This window comes from Microtus oregoni, unplaced genomic scaffold, assembly GCF_018167655.1.
Source record: "Microtus oregoni isolate MIOR12 unplaced genomic scaffold, Mior012 000040F_ref0000088, whole genome shotgun sequence".
NCBI lineage: Eukaryota > Metazoa > Chordata > Mammalia > Rodentia > Cricetidae > Microtus > Microtus oregoni.
Genome location: NW_024543207.1, coordinates 15,388,154 through 15,400,370, shown reverse-complemented (window position 1 = coordinate 15,400,370; position 12,217 = coordinate 15,388,154). Strand labels below are relative to the sequence as shown.

The following is a 12,217-nucleotide window of genomic DNA, read 5'->3' as shown; positions in this document are numbered from 1 at the left end:
TCCCTCCTCCTCAACCAAGATGGCGGAATGCGGAGTCAATGAATGACTTTTCTTACTGGACTACAGAAGAGGCCAAAAACTAACAAGTGAAGTTCTCAGGACCATCCTGGAGGGATCCATGAAGAATGAATGGCTTCTTGACCCCAGTGTCACCAGGGTAGCCCTGAGGGCTTCTATGGGTTGAGTGTGAAAGAGAAAAGAGTCACAGATAAGAACTACAGAGGAGTTCCTTGACTAGGAAGTAGGTGACACATAAGAATGGTTAGCAAGGAGGAGATATGGCTGCATCCAAGGATGCTCAACAGTGAGACAAGGTTGAGAGAGTACAGCAAAGCAGAGGTGGCCCAGCCACTGACCCTAACAACATTATGTGCTCCAGACAGAAGGCACTGGAGGGTAAGGTTGACTCCAGGAGAGAAACAGAATCAGTGCAGGATCCAACCCCTACCCATCTACAGAGTTCTGGTCACAGAACCCAAGGTCAGCATCACCTCGATGTTAGCAGAAGATGAGGGATGCCAACATGGGAAAGCTGCCCCTTGCTGAGTTTGCCTATAAGGGTTTAGATGGTTGTTTACCGCTTTTGTTGTTTTAGGCAAAATGAAGCTCAGAGACGAACCTAAAAAGAACTATCCAGGACAGAGGTATTTGTGTCTAATAAATTTCCTTACTCGGAGGAATTCAAAGATCAAGTAAAGTCAGTATTTTGTTTTAATTCTTTAAATCTAAGCTGCCTAATTCAATTGTGGATTTCCTGGGACTTAATTTAAAAATATCAGCCAGAATAAAACATAAATGATGGCTATGATAACTCTAAAAATTATCCCACATTAAAATGCAATAATTCCACTAAAGCTGATTTATCCAGGTAAGAGGTAGTTTCCCCAGGTTACCCCCTCACCTGGAAACCCTAACACTGCACTAAATAACTGAAGATAGTGTTTTCATTAAGAACAGAATAGTCTCTTCTGAAGCTGAACCCAAGAGTGCTAAAATTCTGAACTGATGAATTTTCTCGTCCTTACATTTTCTGCTGCTTTAGTAGTACAGTCATTAGCTATTAAAAATCTTGTGTTAAATGACAGACATTTCTCCATTGGAATTACTAAAGTAGACATTTTCCCACTTTATCTCTTGACATGGTGAAGAAATGTCCCATTTTAAAACCTAATGATTTCAGATAAAATTTAATACTCACCCCCATGTATGATAAGTGCCCAGTTTATTCTTTTTTAAAACATGGTTTCTGGGGATTGAAGTCAGGTTTTCATAGTTGCAGGGCAAGCACCTTACCAACTCATTTCTCTCAGCCCATAATTTAATGTTTCAGAAATATTCTAGTATCTTCTGCTGTCGTAAGGCCTCAATGTACTTAATTCTTATCCCATGAAAAGAAAAGCACCTAGAAACAACTTTAGTATAAATTATGAGAGTCTAAAATTTGCTTCTGAATTTATTTATAATGCCATGTTATTTTCTTGGCAATCGAATTAGCATTATATTAGGACATAACATATCCCACTGGCCAAATTATTTATTCAGTGTTACTTTTCTTGAAGTTTTATTACAAAAAGAATGTATTAAATATTCAGAAAACATGTGGTTTCTATTATATGGCTCATGCTAGTACAATTGTTACTATTATTACTAATTGTCTGAGTTACTAAGCCTTTATAGTCGAAATACAACTGTGATTGGTGACTAATAATGAATTCAAGGAGTAGTTGGGTAATGTCAGCACAAAGCCCTCCCCACGAGGGTTTCTCTATATTGATGGCATTCATGTGCTGCTCTTCTAATTCAGTCATGGAATAAGATTATACACTTTTATCTTCAAAATTTCAATATTTACTCACTCTCAGAAGTGAAATCTCTGGTCAAGGGCACTAGTGAAGAATTTCTTGTTATTAAAGCTATAATTTATAAACAGAGACACTGGCTAATGCGGCAGCAGACAGTGTGTGCTTAAAGGGTAGGTTTGCCTAACCCCGCGCATGCTTCTCACAAGTAAGTCAGGCTACGGCAAAGATTGAGCTTTGTCACATGTATTTGCTGGAAACACTAACGTCCAAGTATGGATGGGGAGGAAAAGGATGTTGCTGTGTTTCCATGACGAAGTAAGGAAGGTGAGGCTCAACTCACAGTGACCTAGAGATAGCATCCGTTAAGCTGAATAAAACCTATAGCCCATCCTCAGCCATGGCAAAGACCAGCAATTATCAATTAAAAGAACTTATCTTTAAATACGAACCTTCTGAAGTTATTTTTTCTCAAACACTGTGTGTAGCTGCCATTTAGAAACGCCTTCCAGGGAATCTGATGTGCCTGTTTCTGGCCAGAGGTCTTGCATGCCTGAAACTAAGGCTGCCTCAGGTCTCACCCTGAGCCACCTGTATTTCCCCCTTGAGAGCGCTGTGTAAACATCCTTGAGGAGGGGGGAGACTGACAGAACCTGCCCTCGAACCAGCAGAGTGTAGTGGAGGTGGCAGGCTCCAAGGCTGAGCTGGCCACCATTTTTATTCAATATGAGACAAGGGAAGTAACTCAAATAGTTTACTTTTTCCTTATTTGATACCATGCCAAAAATTTCCCCTTAAGTTTTCCTTTGTAAATGTAGTTTCTCATGAAAACAGGGGACTGGTCTTAATATCTTTCTCATGGAGTCAGGAGAATTCCGCTTTCTAGATATTAAAACATTTTTTTCTTTTGATGATGGGGTGGAGGAAATCTGTATTTTGTTATATGGAGCAGTCTGGAGAGGCCACAATGATGGGGCCTTTATTCTTGTAACCATAAAGTACAGTTTCTGTGGACACCTACGCAGCAGCTGCACTTAATTGCAAGTACTTTCTACTCATACAACGCTTTGTTCCGCAGCATAGGGAACTATATTAGTGAAAGCCTTTTCTTTTTCTCATGAAAGAAGATGAGCTTATTCTTGAATCTAGATTTACAGGACCTTCTTACAATTCTTTTCCATTTTGGTGGGAGCAAAACCACATGCAAGTGTCCGTCTCCCAAGCCCACGAACCCTAGACTATCAGCAGGGAACACAGCTGCCACTGGGATTTGCATGGAGAATATTTCTTGCTGGGGACTGAATTTTACTTTTCTTTGTTTCTTGCTGGTGGGTGTAACAAGGGGAGTAGTCTTGGAGTCACATGTTGAAGATGACAGAACTGCTCTCAGCCTGTGTGAACTGCTTCCTGCTGCCCTCTGACCTTCCCTCTGAGATCAGGAGAGGATAAATTCTGCCTTCTATCTTGTCTGAGGCTTTCTGTATTTGGGGGTCTGAACGCCATAGCAGCTGGCCTTCCTTTAAATAACAGACCACTTGGATTAGTCTGCCGAAGTCATTCGAAACCATTGGCTTCTATCCTGGAGTTTGAAGCAGCAATGTTGGGATTGTGTGGCTCCTCCTTACTCCTTTCTTGTAAAAGTGACCTCAGGGTCACTCCCGGACCTGACATACCCTCATCACACCGTTGACAATGACCTTCTGAACTTTTTACTTACATCTTTACTACAGAGTAAAGGAGAGACAAAGTTACATTCATCTTTTTGCTTCAGTTATCTTCAGTTTCTGGTCCACAGTGGAAGATGGAAGTGTTTAATTGATGAAAGAGCGCGCCCGCCTGATTTTCAACACCAAGTGCTCGTTATGTAAGGCAGGACTATCTCCACGGAAAGGGTCTATGCCTTAAAGATCTAAGACAATACAATCACTGATGGGGCCAGAGATTTCCAACCATTTCCACAGGGGAAAAAAATCTAGGTCCTAAGTGGTTATGTGCTCTTGAGGGAGTTTTTTCTGTAGCCAAACTAATCCTTGAATCCTGTAACCCTATCTGTCGTGCTAGACCCACTGACTAGAATCTCATGAGTAGATGCTTTTGTTCAGGATGGGAAGATCAGAATATTGAGCTGCTTTGCCCAATACTCTAATCAATGCTATAGCAATCCAACTCAAGCTCTTATGTCCCGATTTCCCTCTGGCTTGACTACATGGGCGATCGACAGTGTCTGCTTTTGGCATAGTTCACGTCTCAGAAAAGACCCAGAAAGTAGCTTTACAACTTTTCTAAGTGAAGTTGTTTTGTCCTGTTAAGACTTTTATTTCCTTAGTCACTGTTAGAAACGCCTTTTTGCTGTCCATGGTGCTGACCTAGACCTGCTGATGAGAGCAGCTCCCCCTCCTCCCGCCCCCAAATCCTCACCCTAGAGGGATAGGAAGCTTTCTTGTTTCTGAGTTTGAGTGAGCTGAGTATAAAGTACTTGCTACAATTTAATCAGTTTCCTTGTGTTTTGGGTTCTTTGAACTTCTTGGATTTGTGAGTCTATGGTTTTCACTGTTTGGAAACAATTTTAACTGCCAATTTTTTTTTTTTCCGTTCTCTTGATCCTTCTCATGTCTTTTGGTTTGGGGAGGCCAATGATGTGTGCACTGGGCCAGCTGAGGTTCATGGATGCCTCACTGTCCTGAAGTATGCTAATTTTTCCTGTATGATGTTTAATCTGGTATTTATTGCATCTCATGTATTTTTCATTTCAAACATGGTACTTTTAACTCAACATGTTTTATTTAGTTTTTCAAACACATGTCCTCTATCTCTAACTTTCTAAGCATACACGAGGTCATCATAATTTTATCATGCTTGCTAATTTTAACATCTGTCAGTCTTGAGCTCGCTCTTTCTTTCTTGCTTGCTTTCTTGCTTTCTCTTTCTTTCTTTTTTATTATGAACTACATTTTCTTTTTCATTTGTTGGCAGTGCAATTTCCAGCTGAATGGCAGGCATCCCCAATTTTAGATTATGAGATATTGAAAATTCCTGCATTCCCGTAGATGCTTTAAGGCTTTGTTTAGACTGCAATCAATACAATTTGAAACTGTTGATAAATTTGGATCTTGCTTATAAGGCTCTTTAGGAAAGGATAAAACACCCAGTCCATGGCTAATATTCTTCACGATAAAAAAACTTTTCTGTGTGCTTTAGGCAATGACCTGTGAATTGTGAGATTTTCCCATATGACACTTGGAACCACATCCTATGTCCATCTCATCTAGGAGCCAAGTTTTGCTCTTTCTTGTTATTTCAGGTGGCCTTTGACAGGCTTAGGCGGTTTTCTCACAGGCAAGTGCTAAGAGTTCCCTGCAGAATGTTAGAGGGGACTTTCCTGCGTCAATTCAGAATCTTCGAAGTTTCGTGCCACGAACTCTACCTATTTTGATTTCAGGGATCACATTTTTTTTTATTTCCTGTCCTCAAGTTCTCTGTCAAAACCCCACTGTTGTATGTATTTCTTTTTATTAGTTTTCTTTAGAAGAAGGTAAATTCGGACCCTGTCACTCTGCCTGCCAATCTGGTTCAGGAGTTCTGTGACGCTTCCATCAGAGCTGGGGTGGGAGTCAGAGTCTGTCCTGACAGTGACAGACCCAGCATTGTTAGCAGCACAGGTCACCTCTGGAGCTGACATCAGTGTAGGTGCCATTTGTAATATGCTGTGGTTCATGACTCAGTTGAACTTCCTGATTCATGTGGGGGAGAAGCTGCCGAGCCATGCATGACAAAGCCACGAGCTGGCCCCAGGCTTGGTCCTTCACCCTAGTCCTTGTCTCCTGACATACTATTTCTCATGCTCTCCACATGGGCAGAGCCTTCAGACAGCCTTTATGTTTATTCTGGGACAGTTTTATTTTTATTTTCATCTATCAGGCATCATACTTCAAGTTCCATTTTTAAAACTCTTCATTTTCTAAAACTCTTCTTTGCTTTTAAAATTTATGCTTTGGCTTGTGCCAAAAACTAGGGCAAAGATAACTCACTGCATCTTAGATGCCAAACCGTGAGTCTTGCTTTTTTTTGTGGCAGTCTACTAATCTGCTCTGGTTCTCTAACACAGAAACTGCTAGACTAAGCTAAACTCACTGACCCTCTCAAGGTCGCCATTCCTTTCTCTAAGGATAAGTATCAAACTTCTGAGTGATCTTACAACTAAAAAATTTCACTTGGGTCGTATGGCCAATGATTCTATTTCTTTCTCCTTAATTTTACATTGTTATCTTGTCACTTCAGAAAATATATGATCTTATCTATGTGACTTTTATTCTGCTTCATTTTAAACTATAAACAGCCTGATAATATTTCTAGAGAATATGCATATTTTAGCAGAAATAGACTGAGGCCATCTACATGTTTACCTTCATCGCCATCACACATCCAGTTCTGCATTTCAAAGCCTGGGTTTTCAATAAACCTCAATTACAACAGGAAGAATCCACAGACGGGAGTTGAAAGAGTTTCACTCACTCTTCGGAAATCTTCAAACTACCGGATGACTCATTTTAATACTCGGCTACAAACAGATTCACTGTCTGTGCAACTAACGTCCATGCTGGTTCCAAGAGACATTCTTCACTTTGCTTCTGCCATAATTTCGTTATCTTCGTCCGATGTTCATGAACCACACGATGAACGCGTTAAAGTTTAGGAAGGGATAAGGGCCATTAGGAAGATCTAGTTTGCTAGTCGATTTGTCATCGCCAAAGAGTGATCACATGAATGGAAGTTACTGTGTCAGACAAGGAGGTCCATAAAGAGCTCTCTCCATGCAAAATTCTCCAGCTTTACCTCCTTATTTCTGTTTGGTTGGGTCATAAAAAGTTAAGGACTACTAAGAAATGCTACTAAAATTTGACGGTCGCTATAAAAACACATTCTTAGAGGGCTCGCTTGTTGAGGGCAGTGCAGTGTGAAAGCCCTGCCATAGCCTTGGTTATTTATGCTTTTTAAAAGCCATCTCTGCATCTGTGAGTGTGATGTATGTACATGTACGTGGTTACATGCCTGTGTGAAGGTGCATGCAGAGGCCAGGAGTCAACATGATGTGTCTTCTCAGTCACTCTTCACCTTAGTTTTTTTTTTTTTTTTTTTTTTTTTTTTTTATTTTAATTTATTTATTTATTAAGAATTTCTGCCTCGTCCCCACAACCGCTTCCCATTTCCCTCCCCCTCCCCCGATCAAGTCCCCCCCCCCCCTCATCTGCTCGAAGAGCAATCAGGGTTCCCTGACCTGTGGGAAGCCCAAGGACTGCCCACCTCTATCCAGGTCTCCTAAGGTGAGCATTCAAACTGCCTAGGCTCCCACAAAGCCAGTACGTGCAGTAGGATCAAAAACCCACCGCAATTGTTCTTGAGTTCTCAGTATTCCTCATTGTCCGCTAGTTTTTGGGACAGAGATTTTCACTGTATCTAGGGCTCATTTGTATGGCTAGACCGGCTGGAAAGCAAGCCCCATGGATCTTCCTGTCTCCATCTCCCAGCACTTGGCATTGCAGTGGCTTTTTATGTGGATTCTAGAAATCTGAACTCAGGGTCTTAGGCTTGTCCAGCAAGCGACAGCCATCTCCCTTGACCTGAGACTGTCTCTGTCAAGTAAGAGTTTTTCTGTTCAGTTTTTATATTAGACTTTCTTAATCTCTTTGATTATAATGATACATCATTGTTTGGTGTAACAATATTCTTCTTTAATCTCCTCTAAGAACCCTCTATCTCCTTTCCCCTATAGAGTGAATGAAGTGTCTAGTAGGCGGTAGGAATGTGCCTGATTCCCGCACACACATGTGGATCCAATGAATAAGATCTCCGTACATGTGCACATTTGTAAATGCAAAGCAACATTACTCGGAGGCCTTCAGCTGCGGCAGAGGACCGACACCTTTGTCTAGAATTGTTAGAGAAGAAGTGTTTGCAGTAAGCCTGACACTAGGAGCCAATATTCTACTTTGTACAACGGAGATAGGAATCTTTCTAAAATTCTACCTTTGCAACAGCCAACAACAACTAGACATCCTGATGACAGTGGCACACAGTTCTGACAGTCACTCAGTAGAAGCTAAGGAACAGAGAGTCTTGGGATGATTTCTCCACTTCTCTTTCTTGTCTACCTTTCCCCTTTGCCGTTGGGATATTGCCACTATGGTGCATCTCCTTGTTGCAAGTTTAAGACTTTGCATTTTCTAATTCATGTTCATGATTGAATAGAGACTCGAAAAGTTCAGTGGTCATAGTCCTTTATCCAGCTTTCTGTGATGGCGAGTTCATCTCTCTTAAGCATTTCTCGTCCCCATTTACTAATCTCTAATTTAGTAACAGAAAATTTGGTAAACAAATGTCCTCTGGACATGTGGGGACAGACACACAGCAGTGAGAACTGTGCTGCACTAACGTGGAGGTCCAAGGGCTGAGAGGAGCACGATGTGATTGGCTGAAGTCCCGGGGTGATGTCACACATCTTTCATTCCTTGCATTATATGATCCAAAGTAGGAAAGAATTTGAAAATATAAAAATAGCAAAATTTAAAAACCCTATCATTTTCTCCTTCTAATTAAGGACTCAAGCATGTCTCATTAACTCTGCAAACTATCCTGGTTATCCCAAGACACAGACTGGTAAGTTACACAAAATAGCCCATGTTTCAGGCAGATGCTGTTGATCTGGGTTGTACTACTGGGCATTGCCGAGCCTAGCAGAATGAAACAATCATTCTCCTGTGACTCCTCTCTACCAGTTTCACAAAGAAAGCACACCATAGGCTGCTGAGATGATACAATGTGTAAAGGCACACCATAGGCTGCTGAGATGATTCAATGTGTAAAGGCACGCCATAGGCTGCTGAGAAGATTCAATGTGTAAAGGCACGCCATAGGCTGCTGAGAAGAGATGATTCAATGTGTAAAGGCATGCCATAGGCTGCTGAGATGATTCAATGTGTAAAGGCACGCCATAGGCTGCTGAGAAGGTCAAAGAGAAAAAGCACCTGTGCTAGTGCTGAGGACCCAAATTCAATCTCTGGGACCCACATGGTAAAAGAAGAGAATGAACTCTTGCAAGTGGTTGTCCAATCTCCACATATATGCTATGACAGACTCTCTCTTTCTCTCTCTATCACACACACACATACACACATATATATACACACACATGAGAGAGAAAGAGATGAAAATAACAGAGCATGGCCTCTGTTCAAGAAGTTATGTGACACACAAAAGAGCTATAATTTGCTCAGAAAAGATGGGGCCAGCCTAGGTTTGAACTATGATACAAACCAAAGCTTCTGAGCATATGCATGAAAGTTTAGAGAGATGCAAGGCCTGCGGGCTAGCTCAAAGGCATGGCTTCCATTGTTACCTCTTTCCTAGCCACAGGTGTGCTGGCCTTCTGAAGAGCGGGACTCTTGTTCTAAAACTTCTCTCCCACACTCTGTTTGAAAATTAGAGACAGCTTCGCCTGCGATTCAGCCCAACCCGAATTCTTTAAGCACTGGAGGTGCCTCATGGGTGGGAGTGAACCCATCAGTCCTTTGTTTGTTTGTTTCTCGAGACAGGGCTTCTCGCGTAGCTTTGGAGCCTATCCTGGAATTCGCTTTGTAGACCAGGCTGGTCTCAAACTCACAGAGGTCTGCCTGCCTTTGCCTCCTGGGTGCTGGATGAAAGGCGTGTGCCACCACCGCCTGGTAAACCCTAAGGTCTTTGAGAGAAGAGGTGAGCTTACCCACCATGAGTAGCATCAAGAGAACTCATTAGATCTGGGCCCAGAGAGCTAGGATGTCTCGGGGAGGGGGGGGGGGCAGGGTAAAAGGAAACACAAAAGCTCAGGCTCCATCTATGGAAAGTAGGGACGAGGTGAGAGGAGAAAGGCAGACTTTGGAAGGTCTGAACAGGAGTGTGCAGCTGCATTGGGTCCTGTGCATCTCTGACATGTGATTCTGAACATTACTTTTCTGCATGTCAACAGGAATATGTTTTGAAGAGAACGGATATCAAAGGAATTAAAGCAATGATGAACATCCCAAACTCAGGCACTGATATTAAATGAATGGAACATGATGGGAAAACTCAAAATTTTTTATCTCTTTTCCTGGCCTTTCTCCCATACATCCTCAGGCTGATACATGGAGCTGTTAGTGAGTGTATCCATGGCTTCTTTAATAAGGAGAATCCTTTCTACCCCAAATGAAGGGATGATGATTTCTTATGAAAATCAGTCAGGGGCATGGTTTGCAACACCTTGGAGGAAAAGGGGTCTCTTTCTGGTCATTACAGTCATGCATTTGCTGTCTCCTTTCTTTAAGTCTGTACTTTTCTTAGCTTTAAGGGCCAGGAATTGGCACTACACTGTCTACATGTTCACATGGTGCTTTAGGAAAGGTGTTTAGATTCACCTCCTTTGATGGTCAATGATACTGCTTTGAAACATCAACATATCGTAATAATTCCTGAAAGATAAGCAGGTTAGCTATCCATGGAAAATGATAAGCATTTTAGAATGTTTTTAATGGCTTTTCTCATGTCTATTTCTCTACATTTACAATGGTCTTCAAGGACACTCGAATACCTAAAAAATTTTTTAAGGGCATTCTAAGTCCAGCAGCTCAATAGAATTGGTTTTCTCTAATGTCTTAAAAATATTTATTAGAATTACATTTTTTCAAATCTATATTGTACCATTTTTAAAACTTGCTCGTAATTGCGGATTGTTTTTGTATGGTAATGAACTAGCCGTACCTTCCAGCTCCCTGCAGCCAAGTTCTGCAGGGCGCCTGCTGCCCCTTCCAGCGTGTCTGGGTTTGAGCACTCAGAGAGCAGTGTGAGGTAGGGTTTGACTATGGATGGGTGCCACAGCATCTGGATCCCTTTGGGTGGTTCTGCACAGTCTGGAAGAGGTCCTACTCCATCCCACTGGGGAAAGAAAAACAAGAGAGTAAATATCTTTAACATCTTTATGCTCTATGATACCGCCTCCTACACAAACCACAGGTAAACACAAAAGCAGGCATTAGAGCATTCTGTCCAAACCAACGAAGCAGAGAGGGTCAGCAGTTGAAGAACCACCGAAAACCGGACAACTATTCTTGATACAGAACTTTTGATCAAGGGAGGATGGGGGTTGGCCTATTATCAGAAGGGACTGTGCCTAGCATTTGAAGGGGGTTCGCTCTTTGAAATACTCCAACACAATTGCTAGGTCAAGGAAGGAGACAGAGATGCATAATTCTGGTGTGCAAGAATGGCAAGATCAAGGTCACATATTTTATTATTGGCACATAGCAGACACTGCACAGAAGTGACAAGCTACCAGCCCAACACCTTCACTTATTTTGCATAAGTGTGATAACTTTTGCACAACCCTGGTAAGTTTCTATATGTCTTAGGCTTGATGTAGGTTACCGTCACTGTTTCTAACAAACACATAAAAATGTACAATGGAGAGCAAATTGTTCTATTTGGTATATACATTCACATGAACTATGCAAATGTAGTCCTGGCTGTACTGAAGCTCATTATGTAGACCAGGCTGGCCTTGAACTCATAGAGGTCTGCCCTCCTTTACCTTCCCAGTGCTAGGATTAAAAGCATACACCACCATACCAGGTGGGCATATTTAGATAGATCTTACTGCCATTTTGATAGTTAAATTTACTTTCTGCTGAATATAATAAATAATAAGAGAATTTGTAACCAAAACCTAGCTGCATATAGCTTAAAAATTATGGCTTATATTCACAAAGATATACCACCAGTTCACCATTAAAAATGGCAGCCATGAGGACTGTGGCATCTTGGACAAATGGTAATAATAAAAGTTAAATGAATGAAGTAAAGGTATAGGGGTTAATGTTTTATCCTAAGCAAATGCATTAGAAAAGCCTATAATAATAATAATAGTGAAAGCTTTAATAAAATGATTCAATTCATTTTTTTGCATATCAAAATGTATATTGTTTCTTGATTTAGCGTTTCTCTGTATAGCTTCGGAGCCTGTCCTGGAACTAGCTTTTGTAGACTAGACTGGCATTGAACCCACGGAGATCTGCTTGTCTCTAACCTCCTGAGTGCTGGGATTAAAGGCGTATGCCACCACCACCCAGCATAATCTTGTATCACACTTTTTTTTTAAAGTAACAACATTAAAATAATTATATTCATCTTTGATCACATAAATCTTATCTTCTGTGAAAACCAAAGCCAGGGAACACAGGTCAAATTATATATCTATATCTATGTACATGCATACACACACACACACACACACACAAATATTACATTTAATCCTGAGATAACTTATAGACAAAGCAATTTCTTTCAGGTTTAGAGTAGAGATGCTAAGCTATTTGACTTATTATATACCTTAATAACTACATCAAAGTAAACAC

General features: G+C 41.2%; 1 protein-coding gene across 3 annotated transcripts in view; it reads right to left on the bottom strand.

Moving 5' to 3' along the window:
• Ctnnd2 (catenin delta 2) overlaps nt 1-12,217 on the bottom strand; it is a 752,815-nt gene that overhangs the window by 89,138 nt on the left and 651,460 nt on the right. For all 3 annotated transcript variants that reach the window (XM_041632036.1, XM_041632037.1, XM_041632038.1), the window contains one exon: nt 10,569-10,742. In XM_041632036.1, coding sequence (XP_041487970.1) covers nt 10,569-10,742 — 174 coding nt within the window. The remainder of the gene's footprint in view (nt 1-10,568; nt 10,743-12,217) is intronic.